This window comes from Staurois parvus, unplaced genomic scaffold, assembly GCF_062004578.1.
Source record: "Staurois parvus isolate SC_StPar_1 unplaced genomic scaffold, SC_StPar_1.0 ptg000839l, whole genome shotgun sequence".
NCBI lineage: Eukaryota > Metazoa > Chordata > Amphibia > Anura > Ranidae > Staurois > Staurois parvus.
The window spans coordinates 3,713,411-3,735,934 of record NW_028318635.1 but is presented as its reverse complement, the minus strand read 5'-3'; the positions used below and the strand labels follow the sequence as shown (position 1 = coordinate 3,735,934).

Below are 22,524 nucleotides of genomic sequence, written 5' to 3'. Positions count from 1 at the left end.
TCCTTTAAAAACGCATCACCACCCCTCCCTCTCCTATCTTTCCAACAGTGTACAGAGATCCATGAGGCAGTGCTAGCGGTGTCAGCCATTAGCGGTCTCTGACATCCGCCAAAATTCAGTCCCTCGAAAGGCCAGCTGAGGGAGTTGAAACGGTTGTGTACTAAACACACTCAATGTTATTTCCATACGGAGATCTGTACCTGAGCAGCTTGCCAAGAACTTTACACGTAAGTGTACTAATTTTAATTGTTTCTATAAAATCACATATCACTGACGGAGATTTTGCGCTGCTGTTTCTTTTGTCTTTCCAATCTTTTTTGGATCTTCCTGGGTCTACTGGTAGCTGCAGGATCCTTTGGATGGGTTTATCTTGAGATTCACTTCCCCCATCCCCACAACAAACTGGATATTGGATTTGAAAAGCTGGGTTGTAAATTGTTTTAGCAGGATCTGCTTCCTCAGTGAAACCAGAAGTGGCACTGTTTTCTGCAGGTTCAAAGTTAGAATCAGAGATTTCTTCATGGATATCTGTCATACTAAGAGTAGATGTCTCCTGAACTATTTTTGGACATTTGTGCAGGAAAACCACAAAAAAAACTAAACAAAAATGGCAAACATTGATACAATGGGGTTATTCACTAGAACTGAAGAGGGCAAAATTTGGTACAATTCTGCATAGAAACCAATCAGCTTTCAGGTGTTATTGCCAAAGCTTATAGTGGTTGTAAAGGCTGAAGCTTTTTTTTTTTTTTACCTTTCCATGCACGAAGGTAAAAAAAAAACCTTCTCTGTACAGTATCCCCCCCTAATACTCATCTAAGCTCCCTCTGGATCCAGCATTGTGCACTGGAGCCTCAGCTATCTCAGGACTCCCTCTAATCATTGGCCGAGACAGCAGTGGGAACCATTGGCGCCCATTGCTGTCAATGACAGCCAGTGAGAAGAGTGGGGGCGAGACCGAGCCGCAGCTCCATGTGGATGAACAGATGGAGCAGCGGCACGGGAGCATGCCTTCTCAGGTGCCCCCATAGGAAGCTGCATGCTACGAGAGCACCCAATGGAAGGGAGGGGCCAGGAGCACAGGCAGGGGACCTGAGAAGAGGATCAGGGCTGCTCTGTGCAAAACCATTGCAGAGCAGGAAAGTATGACATGTTTGTTATAATTAAAAAAAAAAAAATTTTGCTTTTAGTATCACTTTAAAGTGGTTGAAAAAGCTGAAGGTCTTTTACCTTCATGCATGACGGTACAAAAACCTGTGTACTGCAGTGCCCCCAGTCCCCCTGAAACGTACATGATCCCCATCCTGATACAGTAATGCATTCTCCCTCATCATTGGCTGAGCCAGCAGCATTAGCCATTGGATGGTGCTTCTGTCAAATCACAGCCAATGAGGAGAAAGCAGGAGCAGGGCCGAGCTGCAGTGTGTGTGTACAAAGCAGCAGCTCAGGAGCAAGCCTACTCAGGTACCCCATAGCAAGCGGTTTCATATGGGTCACTAGGCAAGTGGGAAGGGTCTGGAGCATTGGCAGGGGAAGATGATTGGGGCTGCTCTGTGCAAAACCATTGCACAGAGCAGGTAAGTACGATATGTTTGTTACACACACACACACACACACACACACACACACACACACCTCTTTTAATAGCACTTTAATTGAACAAGCTGGAAGTTAGAAGCCGATTGGCTACTATGCACAGCTGCACCAGATTCAAAGTGCATCAGTTTTTCGTAAATCTCCCCCAATATATTACTGACAACTTTGGTAGCAGTTGCCCTCTCACTCTGACATGATCTAAGGCTTGGTTCACATATATGTAGTTTCCCCAACTGCTGCGTTTGTTCATACACAGTAGCCCACTCACTTGACTAGACTGCTGAAGCCACTGAAAAGCGCAAGGGGAAAAAAAAAAAAAAAAAAAAAAAAAAAAAAAAAAAGGTACCTGCCCCTTTTCAGAAAACATGGGTGCAGGTAAACCATTTAGTGCAGCATGGTTTCCAGTGAATGGTGTGCTATTAGGATGTTTTTCTCTGCAGGTGTTTGCGGAAACGGGTGCAGTCCTACAGCGACAACCACTAGCACAAGTGTGAACCTAGCCTAAGAGGAGAGAGGGACTGGTTGCACAGTACTACAATGTTGACACATGAGATCACTGTGATGAAGTGCGTCAGCCATTTTGTGATCTGAGGTGACTCAATCAGTGTGCACACTGGCTGCCCAAGGGTGTTTTCTGTAATTCTATTTGCAAACCCCTTTGCAGAAATAAATGTCCATCCTTCCGCTATTCATAAAATGTAGAGCAGCAGTAAAAGGGGGTAAACCGCAATAAAATGATAAAACCAGAACATATGGCACAAGTGCAGAGGGTGTAAAACACGGGGGGGGGGGGGGAAGAAACAAAAAAAACCGCACACATTTTTAGAGCTTAATAGATATCCTTTATCAAATAAGACATATAAAAAAAAATAACAAACAGGTATTTTTATGACATAACAGTAGTACATGTTAGCTTGTGGACACTGTGGTCTTCTGACACAGACGTGCAAGGAGTCCAGCCATTTGTAAAAGAGAATTTACACCCTCTGAAACTTTCATGTGTGTGTAGCCAATTTCCTGCAAAAAGTAAAATTTGTTAGTACCCTCAGAGAAAATCAGCCCCTTAGAAATTATGTGGTAATGATGTAGCAGTAAAGAGGATGCAGGCGATCAAAAGTGGGACTGCAAAAATGAAAAAAAAAAAAAAGTAAAATAGCATTTTCAAAAAGGAAAAAAAAATTACACACAGTTTATGATTCAGTGCTTCGGCAAACAAAAATGTCATCTAATTAGAATTTAGAACTATTTTAACCACCGCAAGTCTGGACACTTTCACCCCCTTCCTGTCCAGGCCAATTTTCAGCTTTCAGTGCTATCACACTTTGAATGACAATTGTGTGGTCATGCTACACTGTATGAATTTTTTTTTTCTCAAAAAAAATGCTAAACAAAAAAAAAAAAAAAAAAAAAAAAAAAAAAAAAAAAAACAACTTTATTTTGGTGGTATTTATTCACCACTGATTTTTATTGTTTGCTATAGAAAATGAAAAAGTCCAAACATTTTTCTTTTTGTTAAAAATGTGTTTCTTATAAAATTTTGCAAATAGTCTCTCTTCATAAATCTTGGCCAAAATGTATTCAGCTATCTTTTTAGTAAAAAAAACAAAAAACAAAATATAATAACCCAAAATTAGTTTATAACCAAAAATTAGAATTTAAAATTTTTTTTTATATTATTTATGTTTTCTTTTTTTAACATACTGTCACCCTAGCAGTACAGTGTCACCATAGTGACACCGTACCATTTGTGGGGGGGGGGGGGGGGGATGATTTTTTTTCTTTTTTTACACAGATTGCTTTTATACCCATAAAGGCTGTAAAAGGAATCATTTCTCTCTCTCTGGCTACATTCTTGCAGCCATTGAAAATACTGTGAGAGCTGTGATTGGTCACTGCTTGTCACATGGTACAAGGCTGTTGTGAATAGCCCTGTACCATGTGACCTCTGATCATTCACAGATTTTACTAGTAGCAAGCAATGATGTCAGGAAGTGACATCTTGTTTACTACTATACATGTGATGACTGATTCACCAATCAGTGATCACATGAATCAGGACCTCACACAGAGGTCCCGTATAGTGATCGCTGTTCCACTGTGTCCTCAAGACAGAGCAGACACTGGATCGTGGTGCCGCGCACTCCCAGGCAGTAAATGTGGGGGGGCCATTTATAAACGGCCACCACTTCGGCACTGCTCCCATCCGGCCGGTTATGTACATGGGCCGGATGGGAAATCTGTACCAAGATAAAATATGGAGGCAGCTACTGCTGACCATTATCCAATGGCTCCAATTGCTTTCTAAACCACTAACCCAGAAAAAAAACATGCACATCATTGACCTTACTCATTTTAATTATGGTTAGCAATTCCCAAATGTTATTAAACTGTAAAATGTAATCATTACAGCAACCGGCATAGCACTTACCTTGTATACTGCTTCATCTTATTTAAAATAAATATCACATGCCTTATTGAGCTGGTCCCATGATCACTGCTGCAGGGCTACAGTTTTAGGGTGACTCCACTGCCTTGCAGGTTCTTATGGAGCCACCCTTGCATGCACCCTCCTAGCCAATTGTCCCTGTACTGTATATGCCCACACAAACACACAGCCCGAAGCCTAAAGACAGCAATCCACTGACCTGCCCCCCCCAAGTTAATTGATTGGAAGCAGCTCAGGGATATGCAGTCTCTTGTGACTATAGCCAGGTGATACAGTAAGTGCATGCTCTCTCTGACAGGAAGTTCAGAAATTGCAGGACATGGCAGATTTGGCACAAATATAAAATACATCTACTAAGGGATGAAAATTTTTCATCAAAATGTAGTCTTCCTAAAATCTGAGGAGTTTAATACTACCCTAAAAATGGAAGCCACAGAAACCTAGGCAATGAGTATTTTCATAAGGAGTCCAATAATCGTAACCTTTTATTATTAGTCAGGATTAAATTAAAGCTTGGCCACCTCACCGCTGACCTTCAGAATTCTGTTTTTTTTTTTAATTAATCAGATCAACAAAAATTAACAAAATCATGCAACTGTGCAATGTGAGGATCTGTCAAAATAAGTAATCATGCTACAAAACCTTAGCTTACATTTAAAAAGACCCTTCTTTCTTATTATGTGCTAAGAGATGCTGATCCTGTAAGGTTAATGGATTCCACATCATAACGTTACTGAATTGCACTGGAGGACAGCGTGTTTGGTACAGACACTCCAGCCTCAGTTTCGTCTCTACTGCAACACCATAACTCACGGACCTTAGCTCAATTTGAAGACAGATTTTACTTTCAATGTATGCTAGAATTAATCCTGAAAATGAGATATCCTTCCCTGTATATAGAAGCTGTCAGGTAGGACTACCTTATGCTTAGAAAAGATTCTAGAGATTTTGCTGTACTCAGGCAACCACTGGCATCATATTGGTGTTGTCACACTTCTGGATTTTTTTTTTCACTCCCAACATAAGGAAATATGCTTGTGTTTTCTTCCTCACAAAAAAAAAAAAAAAAAAAAAAAAAAACACAAAATCACTTAATACCACCAGTTAAAATTTACCTTAATGAATTCCAGCTTGAGATATTCAGGCATCTGGAAAGTCTTGCACACACGAAAGATAATGCTGATGATGTCTTCTGGGGAGTAACCTAGTTTCCAGAGATGAGCCACTATCTGCAATAGTTAAAACCTTTAAAAATCACAAAATATATCCATGTTCTAACAAAAACAACAGATGCTGTTTCTATGTAACAGTAGACGAAGGCAGGCCATAGATGATGCAATCTTCTTTCCTGCAACCACAGGTAAAGAGAATCGCTTGATTACCCCCCATCAACATTGATAATGAATCCTTCCCACGCGCTATTGTGTTCTGCTAGAGGAGCCTTTCTTGCCGGCAGGACACCATGATTACTGCTAACGACTGTAGCAGATGTCAGTAAAAAAAACCAACAGGCCGGTTGTACTGAAGTCAAATCGATGGATCGACTTCAGTACAACCAGCCTGCCCATAGATGGATCGAATTTTGTCCAGTCCCTGCTGAACCATCTATGGCTGGCCCAATGCTAGACAAACATGAACATTCAGGATACAGGGGTTGGACATAAAAATGGAAACACTACACGATCTACAGGTGTGAAAGGGACGATATGTTTCGCATTGAAAGTGGAAGTGATGTAACGTTCTTTTGCTTCCGCTGTGTAATGAGACACCTAGCTAACAGGTAGGAAGCCTCACTTTCATCATTCAATGTGTCCGTGGCTAGTACTACGGAGTAATGTCAGAGCTTACTAAGCTTCAAAGAGGGCAAATTGTTGGTGCCTGCTTAGATGGCCTCTGACTGAAGTAGCCAGTTTTTATGCAGCATCACAAAATACAGTATCAAAGGTTATGACGGAATATATAGTTTCCAGGAAAATGTCGTCTGATAAGCATACTCAACATGGTGTACGAAAGACTAAAAAAGACATTGCACAGAATTATAACCTGGAATAAGAAAATAACTGTTGCAAAATTGACTGCAGAGCTGAATCTTAGTCTACACGGGACTAAGATAAATAATATCCATTTTTACTACGCTGCAGAGAGAAGACCAGATCTGTGTAGCTACATTTAGAAACGGAGACCAGAATAAATATAAAATTAAAAAAGTTAATGTATTGATATTAAGACATACCGGTACACACCAGAAAACAGGAAATGGGTGTTTTTTTAAAACATCTGTAGCTACAGTATTTGTAGCTGCTGACTTTTTAAATTTTTCTTTACAGGGTGAAAATATAACATGAACACATGTATTTAAATGACTTTCAAATTGTTATTACTGTCAATATTATTTGTTGTGCTTAAATAACACTAAAATTACACATTTACAAAACTGAAATAAAATTCTTCTCCCCCCCATATTGCTCTTTTCCCCCCCTAATAATACAAAAATAAAAAGTTTAAAAAAATTAATGGTTAGCAAGACAGAAACAAAAAATAAAATCAGCAAGAAAATATTTAAACAGAGAAGGGGAAGAGTTATTTAGGTCTGATTAGGGCATACGAAGCATTAATGGAGGGGTTAACTAGAGACAAAAAAAATAAATATATAAAAATACACATTTTTCACTTGTCAGATAACTGACATCTGCAGACTGAAGCCCTTTGATCTGCAGATAAATGAAACAGTAGATACACTTCCTTTGTATCTCCCCATATCATGTCTAAACAGTGTCAAATGTTTTTTTTTTTTTCTTGACAGAAGCAACTGCTAGAGCTGCTGTTACACAGAAACATCTGACTTTTTAAGAGCTGGGAATTACTGGCAAATGGAAAAGGAGGCACAGCAGAAGAACTCTACATGCTACACATCCTGTGCACATTAAAGTTGTTGTAAACCCTTACATATACCCAGTGATGTAACGAGCCTCAGGAAATACACAGAAATAAAAACAAAGTTGTACCTGCCTACCTGCAGTCTTCTCTTCAGCGGTTTAAACTCCAGAGATTATACAGCTTGTCTGAGCTTCCAGAAAGCAGGGGGTAGGGAGCTGAAGTTACACTCTGCAGAGCTTAGTGAGAGCTACTTGGAGGGAAGGGACACGCCCCCTCTTTATACAGCAACAAAACTTAGGCTATCAATCATAGGCTGTGTGCTAGAGATCCCTGCCTATCTCTTGGTGTCAGTAAAACCTGTCAGAAGTGACTCATACACAGATAGTGGAGTAACTAGGCAGCAGAAAAATAAAAAATATGACATTTAGTGCCCTGGATTGAGACAAGTATATACATGGATATGATTTGTTTATATTTCGTGTCTGAGGTTTACAAAACACAAGAAGTGTTTTTGTGTGTAGTGTCCCCAAGTGGTTAAGTAAAATAAGGAACATCTACAATACCAACCTTGTATGCTTCATCAATGTTTGCATTCACACAGTGCTGTAACATTTCTTTTACCAACAGTGGATGTGGTTCATCACAAACCTGAAAGATAAAAATCTTTTTTAGAGGCATGTTGCTACAGTACTAACATAAAAAAAAAAAAAAAAAAAAAAAAAAGTACTGAACAAAAATTACACACTTGCCTTAAACACATTGGTGCTGTTCACAAACTCAAAGCCAGCACATGTAGACTGCAAGTTATTCAAAGCCTGGGAGGGAAAGAAACAGCAAAGCAGTGTCAAAAGCAAGGGGTGCATTTTCAAAAATAAAACCGAAACAGACTGACATGAGCCTTTCTAAAAAGGTACATCTATAAAAAAAAAAAAAAAAAAAATTAATGAAGAAGTGCCCAACACTTTCTTTTCCTGAACTGGCCCAACTGGTACTTCCCACTGCAAGGATTTTCTACCAGGCTACACAAATCATTCTTCTTTCACTCTGATAATGAAGCTCGGTTAGACAAAAACAAAGAATGAGAGAAATCAAAATAAATGAATCACCACATTATCAAAGTCCGGCAACTACCTGTCTCATATCTCCTTGTGCTGTAAACACGATTGCTTCAAGACCATCATCTGTGCACTGAACATTCTCCTTCTCTACGACGGTCATTAGCCTTGCAAGAACCTGTGAATCAGTAAGCTTTGTATAGCGAAGCACAGCACATCGAGATTGGATGGGTTCTGGGGAATAGAGGAAGAAAAGAAAAATAAATAAATATCAGGAGTCCTTGAACCAGGTGAGGATCAAGTCTAGCCACTGAACGTAGCAAACAGACTGGACTAACCTATAATTTTATCAGAGGCATTGCAAGCCAAAGCAAATCGTGTTGTCTTTGAATAGATCTCCATAGTTCGTCTTAAAGCTTGTTGTGCTCCATCTGTCATGCTACAGAAAATTAAAATAGAACATTAAAAAAGTACACTCTGTATTCCCACTAGTGAGATTGACAATAGACTGCACTAACACCACAAATAAATCACTGCAATCTAGCTTAATTGGTAAAAGGACACTGGAATTATGACATTTGAAAACAAGGAATAAAAGTTTCAGATGGCATTTCATTTAGTAAAAAGGAAATCACCTGTCAGCTTCATCCAGTATTATGATCTTATGCCGGCCTTTCGGAAGTGTAACCTTTTGCTGTGCAAACATTTTGATCTTGTTCCTCACCACATCAATGCCTCTAAAAAAAAAAAAAATATAAAATTATATAAAAATATTATTATGACACACCTGTCATGCCTGCTAACACAAGAAATTTCAGATGGACAGTGAATTATAAATAAACTCAGAGAATCATGTTGCTTAAAGCTGAACTCATACCTTAACCTAAAAGTCCTGCACAATTATGAAGACTCATCTCCTGAAATTGCTTACTCTACACCAGGGCAGAGGACTGCTCAGTGGAGTACTGATGCAGTGTGCTGGACATAAAGCACCCTGACAGTCTCTCCCACCAGCCATGATCTGAATCACAGAGAAGAACAAACAGCCAGTGATATTAAAAAAAAAAAAAAAAAAAAAAAAAAAAATTATATATATATATATATATATATATATATATATATATATATATATATATATATATATATATGAAAAAATATTTTACTGAAGCATTTCATTGGTATATTGCTGAGGGGGAAAGGAATGAGCTAGGGAAGGCAAAGAAAAATTACCAGAAACACACACAGATCCATAGCTCCACTCAAGACTAGCCCATCGTATACATGGATATACTGGGTGCTGACCATTGTGACCACTGTAGTAAATCTCCACTTTCCATTAAGAATATGAAAGAAAGTCAGCTGCACTTCACTTAGCTCCTCTTGCAGTATTTAATATTCAATGAATTAACTACATACAGTAATGTCTCTCCCAAAAAAAACCTTCATTAGCATGTTTCCCCACTCATGGCTTGCACACAAGGATAGAGGAAGGACTAACTTCTAGTGCAGTGGTTCTCAACCTTTGGGTCGTGACCCCTTTGGGGGTCGAACAACCCTTTCACAGGGGTCCCCTAAGACCATCAGAAAACACATATTTCCGATGTGTAAAGAGCAGCTACTCTGTTAAAAGCAGCTACTGTGTTGAAAGCAGCAGTATTGGAGGTAAAACAACACTCATGAATTATAATTACTGGGTAAATAATTTTATGGTTGGGGGTCACCACAACATGAGGAACTGTATTAAAGGGTCACGGCATTAGGAAGGTTGAGAACCACTGTTCTAGTGTGTCAATTTTCTGGTTCCCAGCTGCACCCAGTGGCTTGACCAGTAAGACACATGATCTTTACGGAGTCCTGGAGGGATGTAGGGTTGGTGGAAGGAGTAACAGAGCACAGCAGGGAATCAGGAAGTGTCCAAATACTACAGGAACACCCTCACAAGAGGTTGAAGAGGGGAGTATTAAGTTTTCTTTTTTGCAGAAGACACCTTTTTCACAATTATGGCAATAGAAAAAAAAATCAGGCTATTCCACTGAATTCTATTCTTAATCATCATATTTCTAAAAGGTGCATAATACACTCAAAATATCTGCCAATCTATATACATAAATTTCTTCATGGCTCCAAAGGCCTTCAATCATCTGCATTTTACTTTGTATTGCATCCACACAATATATGTATTCCTCTGCTCGTATAGAGACTTTGGCTCCATTTAGAAAACATTTGTTGCGTGATTGTTAGAAGCAGTCATGCAAGCTGAATTATATGTCACCAAGATTTTTCTAAGATCAATGTCTATATTGTCATCTCCATCTAGCGGCCATTATGCTGTAGAGTTTTCTGAAATACCTCAATGAGAAAACTATACCGCATTTCGGCTTCTAGATGGAGCTGACGATACGGGCATTAATCGCTTAAAAAAAATGCAGACACATTTCATTCAGCCTTGCACAAATGCTTCTGAAATTCATGCAACAAATGTTTTACAAATAGACACCTTTATTTATATATCTTTCAATGATATACATCGCGTCACTGAAGTCATAGCTTCTGATAAGTGCACTTTGTATTATGTGATCATTCTACAGCATTGTTCAAATACTTCACAATATTGCAAGATTTTCATTTAGTACAAATGTATTTTAAAACTGTTGACTTGCAATGGTGCTGGTTTCCTTGCAGTTACTGTAAAAAATTCTGTAACTGTTCTATGTGCAAAACTGCATAATAAGTGGGACTGGAGGAAATCGCTACAAGTTGTTATAGGAATTTTTATTTTCTTACAAAGAATATTGCACCTTGCAGTTTTCATTCTGATGACCATTTTACAAAGCCAACTTACCGATCATTTGAAGCATTCAGTTCTAGGACAGCATCCTTGAGTGCAGGACCCAAAAGTGCACGAGCCAAGCACAAAATACTTGTGGTTTTACCAGTTCCTGGTGGACCCTGCAAGTGCGCGAACACTTAAGTTATTTAAACCTTTTTAGGGTAAGTTTTACTTTTAACACATACATTATTACCACTGATGTTATAAATAACACAGTGGGGTCATTTCTTAAACTTGGAGAAAGCAAAATCTGGTGTAGTTAGCTTTAGTAAATCTCGCCCAGTGCTTCTCTATACTAACCAGTAGTAACCAACGAGCCAGGAAAAAAAAAAAAAAAAAAAAGTATGTAAACCCGGACACTGAACTTCTCTTATTTGCCTATTGGTCTGTTAAATACAGTCATGGCCCAAAATATTGGCACCCCTGTATTTGTCACATAATGCACCACTTCACCTAGAAAATTGTTGCAATTACAAATGTTTACGCATCATGTTTAACTGATTGATTACTGATCTACCAGTGGTTGTGTGATCACTCCGTACTCGGCCTTGGAGCTGAAATAGAACTGATGCTGCAGCATAAAGGCGAGTATTTTAAATTTTATATTCTCCTTTAACTGCCTCCCCGCCACGCTATAGCAGATATACTGCTACAGGGTGGCAGGGGTGCGAAAAATCATGTATATATACACGTGATTTAGCATTTCTGGGCAGGGGGCATGCGCAAGCCCTACCCGCGCTGCCATTTGCAGCCATGGCTGTCAATCACCGGGTCTCAGCCGGTGATTACACGCCGGCGCCCGGTGATTACCAAGACTCTCCTACGGGGAGGAGGGCTGCTTTGTTTACTAGCAGTCCTCCTGCCTGTCTGCTTGGGCACACTGCTCTGGATGGCTGTGCACAGCCATCCAGAGCAGTGTGCATACAGTGAGGCACCAACACACCACCCCCTGTAAAACACTCCCAGCACACAGTTAGCCCTTTGATTGCCCCTCATGTTAACCCCTTCCTGCCCAGTGTCAGTGCTTTTTTTTTTTTTTTTTTTTTTTTTTTTAACACTGATCACTGTATTGGTGTCACTGGGGATGTCAGTGACACCAAGTCAGTTCACCCCAGTTTCAGAATGTCCGCTGCAGTCCCACTAAGTCGCTGAACGCTGCCATTATTAGTTAAATTAGGAAAAAAAAAAAAACAAAAAACACAACACTGCACAGGCGATCAAATACTACCGAAAGAAAGCTCAACTTGTGGAAAAAAAAACCCTGTAAATTTCATTTGGGTTTAGCGTTGCAGGACCACGCAACTGTCAGTTAAAGTAACGCAGTGCCATAAGAAATCCTCAGAAGGGCAAGTGGTTACTGTGCAGGATAATACCAGAGAAACATACTTACTGCAATTATGATATTTGGAACATTTCCCTCTCTTGCAAACACCTAAAACAGATATAAAGTAATCATGAGTTTTTCTACCACAGACACTAATAACATCCAGCATCAGTACAGACAGTCCCCGGTTTACATACATCCGACTTACATATGACTCATACTTACAAACAAAAGGGAGACAACAGGAAATCTACCCCTAGGAAGGGAAACTCACTCCTGTAAGAGTTATCAAGGGAAAAAGGTGTCTCCACTGAAGCTTTATCACCAATCCTTGTTTCCAAAACAACCCAAAATTTTCAAAATGTAAAAATGTCACAGGGACAGAAAGCAAGGTGAAATCTTCTGAACAGGGGCACAGACAGCAAAAACAAAAAAAAGTTACAGGGCTGTTGACCCTTACCTATGCTACAAAAAAAAAAAAAAAAAAAAAAAAAATTTACCTGTTCCAACTTACTTACAAATTCAACTTAGGAACCTTTTATTTGTAACCTGGCGACTGCCTGTATTGATTTTTATTGCATTGGATTCTCATAGTAAAAACCAAGTGAGTTGTACTGGCAGTAATGGATTTTGCCTTTGGGACCCCCAAGGAACAGCGCCCAATCTAAAGGCTGCCACACGCTGCTCGATTCTCTCTTGTTTAGCTTGCAGGCTAAATGAGAGAATCAATGAATTCCCCCATTATTACGAACAGTGTAGATGGAGGAATCTTCACTTCCAGTCATTGCACCCCGTGGCTGCTTGAGGACAGTGGCACTTTCAAACAGTGACTACCTCTGATTGGCTGCAATCACTGACTGATTCAACAGGCATCAGATGAAACTGAAGCCATCTATGAGGGCCTTTAGTTTTGTCGAGGAGGCTCCACCCACCGTTTCAATACTGGTACAGATTATCCAATTGCTCAGCTTGTGAGAGTCAAAATTAAAAGTTTTAAAAAGTAATGAAAAGAATTACCTCAAGTCGACTAACAGTTTCTTCATTACCGATGATTTCATTGAGCTTTATTGGTCTGTATTTCTCTACCCTACATAAAACAAAGCAGTCAATATACATGCGTGACAGAACAAGATCAGGTTTAAAACAGCTAAATACTTTCTAGATTCATCAAAAAGAAAGGTTTGCAGTCCAAGTAGAAAAAGCTGTCCCATCTGATGAGGAGGACCAATGCAAGGGGCCAGTCTGACAGGGGACGACTGATGCAAGGGGCCACCCTGATGGGGGTTACTTTAACAAAGACGACTGGCACGGGGATTACTTTGACAAAGATGACTGGCAAGGTGGGATCACTCTGACGGGACCACCTCTGACGAGGACAACTGACACAAGAAGGGCCACCTCTGATGGGGGCATTCTGATGAGAATGCCTGACGTGGGGGGGCGCACTCCGACAAAGATGCCTGATGCAAGGTAGGGGGGGCACTCCGACAAAGACGCCTGACGCAAGGTGTGGAGGACTCAGAAAAACACGACTGACACAAGGTAGGGGGGGCCAACTCTGACGGGGGACGAAAGACCCAAGGGGGCACTCTGATGGAGGCCATTTGTATCAGGAGTCTGACTAGGATCCGTGATATAAGAGGGCGCAGGCTGTTTAATTATTCTAATGTCAGCCTGTTCCCCCCCACACCCCCTCTGTACTAGCTGTCAGACATTACTCCCAGAGTACAGAAGGGCACTGGGTGATGAAGGAATACTAGCTCCCAGCTGACAATGACTCACACACAGTGCTGACTTTAGTTACTGCACCCCCAGGATCAGGCAGACTAGATGGGTCCCTCTGTGCACAGTTACATCACCTAATCCTAGTGATCAGTGAGTGCTGAGCCAGGTCCCATCTGCCCAATGACATGAGCACACTGTATTCCATGGATACTTCCTCCAGCCTAACAGGAGGCGGTACCTGTGTACAGACCAGCAGCTGGGATGTCACCGGCACAGGAGGCACAGCAGTGCACCTAGTACTGTCCAGCTGTGCAGCGTCCCATGCACACACTTGAGAAGTGCAGGTCTGTTATTGTGAATGTGAGCGCAGTGATCAGAGTCCATACCATACTCACCATGGCAACTCATAGGTCCCGGCCGGCCCCTTACTCCCCGAGGCCTGCTGCTCCTTACTCCCCTGCTCCCCGCTCGGGACATCCTCCATTTCCACCTCCATCTTTATTTCCCGCCAGAGCTACACTGCTCCGGACTACGTTATCAGGACGTCACTTTCCCGCGCCCAATCAGAGCCCGACCCAGCGAAGGCTCGTAGTGGCGGAGCCGTACCTAGGCCGGGAGTTCTTATCCTCCCTCATTCCGTGTGTGTAATCACCGGGACATATAGGAAATGTACATTATGGTGTACTGGGAGCACATGTGTGGACGGGTTACAGCCGGGAGACACTAGAGGGCGCGCGAGAGGTGTGCTAGCACTGGAACAAACATGGCTCGTTGTGAATGTGCAGAGAGGAGAGCAGGCCCTAGAGGGCGCTGTGCGGAGCTGAAGGCAGGGATGCAGGATGGCACTGCTGACCTCTTCTGAAAATCTTGCTGGTAACCTGGAAACCAAACTGGTCCAAAGGGAATTCTTCCAAGCCCCAGATTTGGAGCAAGGAGTTTAAACAACTATAGGCAAAACTTTTTTGTTTCCATTTTGAATAGAGTAAGGAAGGGCTATAAACACTGAAAGTTTTTTTGCCATCTGTATCTTATTGGGAAGATTTCCCTTCATTTCCTGTTCCATAGCCAAAACAGGAAGTGAGAGGAAAGTGAGGACCTCACTGGTTGTCACCAGTAGGGTTACCACCTCATCCCTTTAAAACTAAATACATATTAATTGCACAAGTTCTGTGGATGATTAAGGTGGTAATAAACTCATTTAGAGCCTTATCTCTAGTATATTAGCCTCAGAAGCTGTACAATGAATATGTGTTCGGTTTTGAAGGGATGAGATGGCAACCCTAGTCACCAGAACCAATGTCGCCATTGGAAGATTTCACCTCTTACTGTTCTGGGGACAATGTGGGATTTTCTTTCTTTCTTTCTCCCTTAGGGGTCGCATGGTTAAGGTGAGGAGGCACTTTAGCCACTTTTGGATTACGATATACACGTGTGGCATGCTAACACGCATCATGTTTGGAGTGAAGAATTGAAGCACTGACATTGCGGTGTTTGTTTGCACATGAAATGTCAAGCACTTTGTTATTGCACTTTATTGCGGATTTTACTTTTTACCAATATTCATACTCATACTGAGCACCTGTCACCTTCAGATAGAGTGTGCACTGTCGTGTATTATTTCACTGTGCATATATTGTATTTTGGCACGATCTAGTCAGCAAATGCATGACCTGTTTTGCACTTTTAGCACTTGGCACTTATATATTTTTTGGGGGGATTATTTAGCACTAGTTATCTATACCTTTCAATACAGTGTGGTCACTTTATATGTATTTTTATATCATTGCACCTACTTATTTAGTTTTTCATGTGAAGCACTTCACCAATATTGTTTTTTTATGTCATACATCCTGTGGTATTGGGTATAGGAGGTAGCAGCCTGCATATATTTGGGGTTGTGTTTGTTCTTACCAGTGGAGCGCAGGGGGATTATTTTTATATTTTTTAAACTTGTAACTTTGAGATTGTTCATGCTTTTCCACAATTTTTGTTCTCAAATCCTCAGACAATTCATTGCTGCTCTTTCTCTTCTCCATGCTCCATGTGGCAATTTTTCACCATTTTATTGCCAGTGTGATTTCTATATTATCAGCAATATTGTTAATTGATACAGGTGAGTTTAATCAAAAATTACAGGCGCATCATCAACTTGGAATGCAATTATTTCTTACAATTTTGAGAAAGTGACAATAATTTTGTCCAGTCCATTTTTGGGGTTATGCGTGGAATTTGGTAGATTTGCCTTTTTATTTCTCCATTTTTTTGTGCCATAGCAATACAAACAAACTAAATAAACACGAGAATGCCTAATCATTTGTACTTACAACAATCTTGTGGGAGAAGTGGTACATTATCTGACAGAAATGCAGGGTGCCAATATGTTTGGCCATGACTGTATATGTAAGAGCACTGTGTAAATTGAAGGTGCTATATAAGTGGCTGTAACAAATAAATAAAATACATTTTCATATCTTTCATTTACAAAACGTTTGGTTTAGCAGTGATTTCTTTTCTTTAAATATTCCTAATTTATTCTTATGTTAAATTGGTCAGGCGAATTACATACATGGCACATACATACTTACATTGGTCCAAGCTGGGTCAATATAACTATGCAAATATTGTCATGCCTGCAATTCAGCTTTATGTCTTGGCTTTAGTCATTTCTAAGTCAGGGACTCAGCATTTTTTGAAGCCAAAATATAAAAAGACAGCCAAGCAATAAGCATTTTTAGAAGGAGGTCAGTATGACAGCTAATATTCTTCTTCTGAGAGGCATCCTTTAAGCATCTTTGAAAGAAATGGCAGTCAGAACCAAATAATTACACTCCAGTGTGCATTGAAATGACCAGCAAAAGTTTTGCATAGTTATTACAGATGCCAAAGCTAGTAAGTGAGCTCTAGTCATATTACCACCCCATACCCATGGGAAATGTGCATTTCCTGTTTTCCAGTATTCTCCGGGATCTTGAATAAAATATTTGCTGTTCTCCTCCAGCCAAACAGAGAAGCAACCATTACCAGCTGGTGAACCTTGGACTGACTAATGTTGTGTTTGACATCTCCTCCCTCTTTGATATCCTAAAGCTGGGCTGCTATGGAAACATTTTGTAGCTCTGGACAATGTCAAAAGCATGAATGAATGACTCTTTCTTTGTAGAACACTTTAATTCCAGAGGGGGCTGTAACATTTCTGCAATTAATGTTTTAAAGTATTTCCTTCCCAGTTAATTTTCTACAATGGTTACTCGCATATTTTTCATTATTCTAGAGCTTGGTATATTTCATTATGTTAATGTAGTGGCTTTTTCACAGTTGATGGGATTTTAATCATTTGGAGTTCAACTTAATCCAATATGTTTTGGTTTTGGTTTTTTTCTGAATCTCTGTCAGGTTTTGTATGCTGGGACACTGTGTAGGTTTTTCTTTATCTTTTCCTACTGATGATTTTCACTAAGACCCCTTTCGCACGGGGTGGATACTGACTGCGATCTGCTTGCTCAGAAGGGGATCTGTCCACTGATCCCCACTAAGCAGGTGGATGACAGGTATGCAGAATGGACACGGACACAGCCCGCTTTCCTCTATGGCGGTCGGATATAAACGGACCACCTGTTCATTTACACCCGAATGCTATCTGAACGGCTGGATGGAAAGGGAACGTAGGCAGGTGTAAACAGACACATGTTCGCTCACTCCCCTTTGCGTAATAGAGGAGAATGGAGGTTCCGATCGGGTCTGCCTGAAAACGGACAGACGGACGTGATTGCAACTTTTGTAAGAAAGGGCGTAAGGTAGAAAGAGAAGAGATATTTTCCCATTGGGGATATATAGGTGAAACTCGAAAAATTAGAATATCGTGCAAAAGTTCATTTATTTCAGTAATGCAACTTAAAAGGTGAAACTAATATATGAGATAGACTCATTACATGCAAAGCAAGATAGTTCAAGCCGTGATTTGTCATAATTGTGATGATTATGGCTTACTGCTCATGAAAACCCCAAATCCACAATCTCAGAAAATTAGAATATTGTGAAAAGGTGCAATATTCTAGGCTCAAAGTGTCCCACTCTAATCGGCTAATTAAGCCATAACACCTGCAAAGGGTTCCTGAGCCTTTAAATGGCACATTAATAGAAAGTTATGTGGAAGGGAAAAATGTGGAAGAAAATGGTGCACAAGCAGCAGGGATGACCGCAGCCTGGAGAGGATTGTCAGGAAAAGGCCATTAAAAAGTGTTGGGGACTTTCACAAGGAGTGGACTGAGGCTGGAGTCAGTGCATCAAGAGCCACCACACACAGACTGATCCTGGACATGGGCTTCAAATGTCGTATTCCTCTTGTCAAGCCGCTCCTGAACAACAAACAACGTCAGAAGCGTCTTACCTGGGCTAAAGAAAAACAGACCTGGTCTGTTGCTCAGTGGTCCAAAGTCCTCTTTTCTGATGAGAGCAACTTTTGTTGCTTGAAGTCCAGTGTGACGTTTCCACAGTCTGTGTTGATTTGGGGAGCCATGTCATCTGCTGGTGTTGGTCCACTGTGCTTCATTAAGTCCAGGGTCAACGCAGCCTTCTACCAGGAGATTTTGGAGCACTTGATGCTTCCTTCTTCAGACAAGCTTTATGGGGATGCTGACTTCATTTTCCAGCAGGACTTGGCACCTGCCCACACTGCCAAAAGCACCAAAACCTGGTTCAAAGACCATGGAATTACTGTGCTTGATTGGCGAGCAAACTCACCTGACCTGAACCCCATAGAGAATCTATGGGGCATTTCCAAGAGAAAGATGAGAGACATGAGACTGAACAATGCAGAAGAGCTGAAGGCCCCTATTGAAGCATCCTGGTCTTTCATAACACCTCAGCAGTGCCACAGGGTGATAGCTTCCATGCCACGCCGCATTGAGGCAGTAATTGCTGCAAAAGGGGACCAAACCAAGTACTGAGTACATATGCATGCTTATACTTTTCAGAGGTCCGATATTGTTCTATGTACAATCCTTGTTTTATTGATTGCAGGTAATGTTCTAATTTTCTGAGATTGTGGATTTGGGGTTTTCATGAGCTGTAAGCCATAATCATCACAATTATTACAAATCACGGCTTGAACTATCTTGCTTTGCATGTAATGAGTCTATCTCATATATTAGTTTCACCTTTCAAGTTGCATTACTGAAATGAATGAACTTTTGCACGATATTCAAATTTTTTGAGTTTCAACTGTAGACAATATAAAAAACCTTAAGACATTTTATTCCGTCATTACTCTATTCTAAACTACTTTACAATTATACTTTAAAGTGGTTCTAAAAGCTGAAGGTTTTTTTCTTCATGCATTCTGTGCATGAAGGTAACAAAACCATCAGTGTGCATCAGCCCCTCTAATACAGCCCCCTAATACTTACCTAAGCCTGATCTTGGTGCAGCGATGTGCACAGGAGGGTCTCTCCAGGTAAATAGAACATGTTTGTCATTTTAAAAGAAATAAAAAAACAAGCCTTTGGTATCATTTTGATTAATTATCAATTATTGAAATTTTTTACATTTCAATTAGTGAAATTATGAGTTATTTAATTACTGAATATATACTTTGATACTGCAGCAGTTAAATAATGTTCATTTTTACTATTAGGGATCTGTAGCAGAGATGGCGTAGCGACCCTTAGAAACTGAGAGCAGACTATGTATAGTGAAGTAAATTTATTCATAGTAAGACAAAAGACATCCACACACCAGAAAACAGGAAATAAGCAAATGTGAAGATACAAGTGAACTACAAGCATATAAACCAAAATGCTTAACTAAGTAACAGGAAATGTAACAAACTATATACAGTATGTACAATACATACAAGATGGGGAGCACAGGTCACGGGGAATACCGAAGATGCAAGGAAGGAGGGAACCAGGACTGGGTACAGGAACAAAGGGAGCAAATATAAGGCAGGGGTGGAGCATTGGAATGCTGTTCAAAATCAATACACCACAACACTGTTCATGTATTGTGCTGCACTGACACTTGTCAAAACACACATTTTAACACACATTACCACAACGTTTAAGTGTTAGTATGCCCTAAAGTAAACCTGTACTTGCATCACAGCCTGGAAAATGTGAGATGTAGGCAGGCAACACTCTTTCCATGTTCCCCTCCTACTTGGGCGCCAAGCAAGAGTCACATGAGAGGCATACCAAAGGTTGGGTTCTTCTGAGCTATGCTAGGCATCTTGTACAGGGTCTCCATTTATTTCACACACATGGGGTATCTTTGCTTTGTGCCATTTCATCAATACTCTAGGACAAGGCTGAGGCTGCCATCAGGAAATACTCGACCTTAAGGCAGGCCTCTACTCTTAGTTGTTGAGTAAGTGTACATGGTGTACTTTTATCTCTGTTTCCCAGTTTACTCTCGGGTCACCATGTAAATGTACATCTTCCCACTGTAGTTTGCAATTAGGTGGGCCATGCCGAACACTGACCACAGCCACAGCAGTATTTCCTGCTATCGGTCCCAGTAGCAGCATGGATCACCACTGTGCACACAGCATGGGCCACACCATTCACTTGATTTTAACTCTTGAATTATTGTACCTTCGTACAGGATGGGGACCTCTGCATTGCAGTTCCGTTTCATTCCAGTTGCTGTGGGAACTTGAATGCAGCGTAAGAAGTGCTGACAACATCGCCCTCACGGCTAGAGGCAATTCCACCTATAATAGGTACACTCTTCGGACAGGCTGCTCACTGACTGTAACTCACATTGTTCATTTCAACCACATTTATAATTTGCTTTAATGACTCTCAGAATGTTAACTCTTCATACCCTATGTGCTAGTGACCCAAGCTGTAGACTAAGTGCAAAGCTGTGTCCGTTACTTGCATTACACCCCATTGAGTAACTTCAGACCAGGTAGGTGGCAAAATTTAAAAGCTTTACCGTATAAAATGCAAACAATACAAAGTTCAATGAACAGATAAAGCAGTCCACAGTACTTCCAGATAACAGACATTTTTGTAAGCCCCTAATCCCTACTCCTAACAAAGATATTTGCTATTCTGGCATACCTGCAGAGGGTAACTCTATGTATAAAAGTTCATTAGTCGCAGGCTCCAGTGGATGGAATATTTGAGGGAAACCCCCAAGTGTCGTGACTTTCACATCTCTTGGCTTTTCTGGTGGTTAGACGCTGACAGATCAGCACAGGACCAAGGGCAGGAACGCAAAGCTAAGACCCAGACTACGAGACATCAGACCTTCGGGCTCCGGACCACTGTCCCTTTCTATACTCACAGGAGCAGTGGGTTGGACCCAAGGATCCCGTCAAAATCAAGAACCCGGGAACTAAGTTAACTTAGCCTTTCTGTCTGGGACAGCTCCTAACTAGTTCCAACCTACTTATATGTACAGCAGGCATAATAATTCATAGTTACATAGTCTGGCTGACAAAAGACAAAAGCCCATCCAGTTCAGCCATTAAAAAAAAAAAGTTATAATCCTACACCCACAGTTGATTATTATTATTATACAGGATTTATATAGCGCCAACAGTTTTCTCAGCGCTTTACAATATAACGGGAGGCAATACAGCAACAATACAGTTCAATAAAAGAAGGAAAGGAGGGCCCTGCTCCTTGGAGCTTACAATCTAGGAGGGAGGGGCTAGTGGTACAAAAGGTAGTAACTGTGGGGAATGGACTGGTTGGAAGAGTAGAAGATTCCATTATTAGCTGAGGGCAGGATAGGCTTCCTTGAAGAGATAGGTTGTCAGAGATCGCCTAAAAGTGAGCAGAGTAGGCGATAGTCTGATAAATTGGGGTAGAGAGTTCGAAAGGATGGGGGAAGCTCTGGAAAAGTCCTGGAGATGAGCATGGGAGGAGGAGACAAGGGAGCTAGAGAGCAGGAGGTCTTGCGAGGAGCGGAGAGGACGGTTTGGGTGATATTTGGAGACAAGATCGATGATGTAATTTGGGTCAGAATTATAAATGGCTTTATACGTTATTGTTAATGTTTTAAATTTTATCCGTTGGGCAGACTGAAGAGGGGATAGCCTGCGATTCGGTAGGCCAATGAGGAGGGAGTTGCAATAGTCAAGGCGAGAGATAACAAGGGAGTGAATAAGTTGCTTAGTGGTTTCCGAGGTTAGGAACGGGGGTATCTTGGCGATGTGGCACAGGTGAAGTCTACAAGATTTGGACAGTGATTGGATTTGGGGCTGAAAGGACAGATGGGAGTCTAGGATTACACCTAGTACCCTGGCATGAGGGGAGGGACTGATGATTGTGTTATTGATCTTGATGGAGAAGTCGGGAGGGGGCATGGGATGGGGGGAATACTAAGAGTTCAGTTTTGGAAAGATTGAGTTTGAGGAAGTGAAGTGACATCCAAACAGCCGGATGCAGTGAGTCTCGAAAAAAGAGAAGGATAGAGAGGGAGGGTTATGGAGGACTTAAAAGGTGGTGAGTGGGGATAGAAGCAAACCAACCCCACCACCTTCCGACCACTGGGTTTGGGTGAGTGGGTCCAGATGAGGCCTCCATAGGAAAGTGCTGCGGGGGAAGCAGAATCTGCTGCTTGGAGCCAGGTTTCTGTAATTGCTAGTAGGTTGAGGGAGCGGGAGACAAAAAGGTCATGGACAGAGGTGAGCTTATTACAGACAGAACCGGCATTCCAG

The 22,524-nt window shown here is 41.1% G+C and overlaps 1 protein-coding gene and 1 long non-coding RNA gene across 2 annotated transcripts; one reads left to right on the top strand and one right to left on the bottom strand.

The window, feature by feature from the left end:
• The first annotated feature begins 39 nt into the window (after positions 1-39).
• On the top strand, positions 40-7,051 carry LOC149443692 (uncharacterized). Its single transcript, XR_016306634.1, has 2 exons — positions 40-227; positions 6,846-7,051. It is a non-coding gene; the product is annotated as an uncharacterized LOC149443692 (long non-coding RNA).
• Positions 2,416-14,538, bottom strand: RFC2 (replication factor C subunit 2). Its single transcript, XM_089655397.1, has 11 exons — positions 14,249-14,538; positions 13,146-13,215; positions 12,195-12,236; positions 10,817-10,923; positions 8,610-8,711; positions 8,313-8,413; positions 8,051-8,208; positions 7,669-7,734; positions 7,487-7,567; positions 5,158-5,271; positions 2,416-2,613 (listed from the first exon to the last, which is right to left on the bottom strand). Exons 1-11 carry the CDS (start codon positions 14,347-14,349, stop codon positions 2,506-2,508), a joined length of 1,050 nt encoding a protein of 349 aa, XP_089511523.1. The 5' UTR covers positions 14,350-14,538; the 3' UTR covers positions 2,416-2,505.
• Between the last annotated feature and the right edge of the window lie 7,986 nt (positions 14,539-22,524).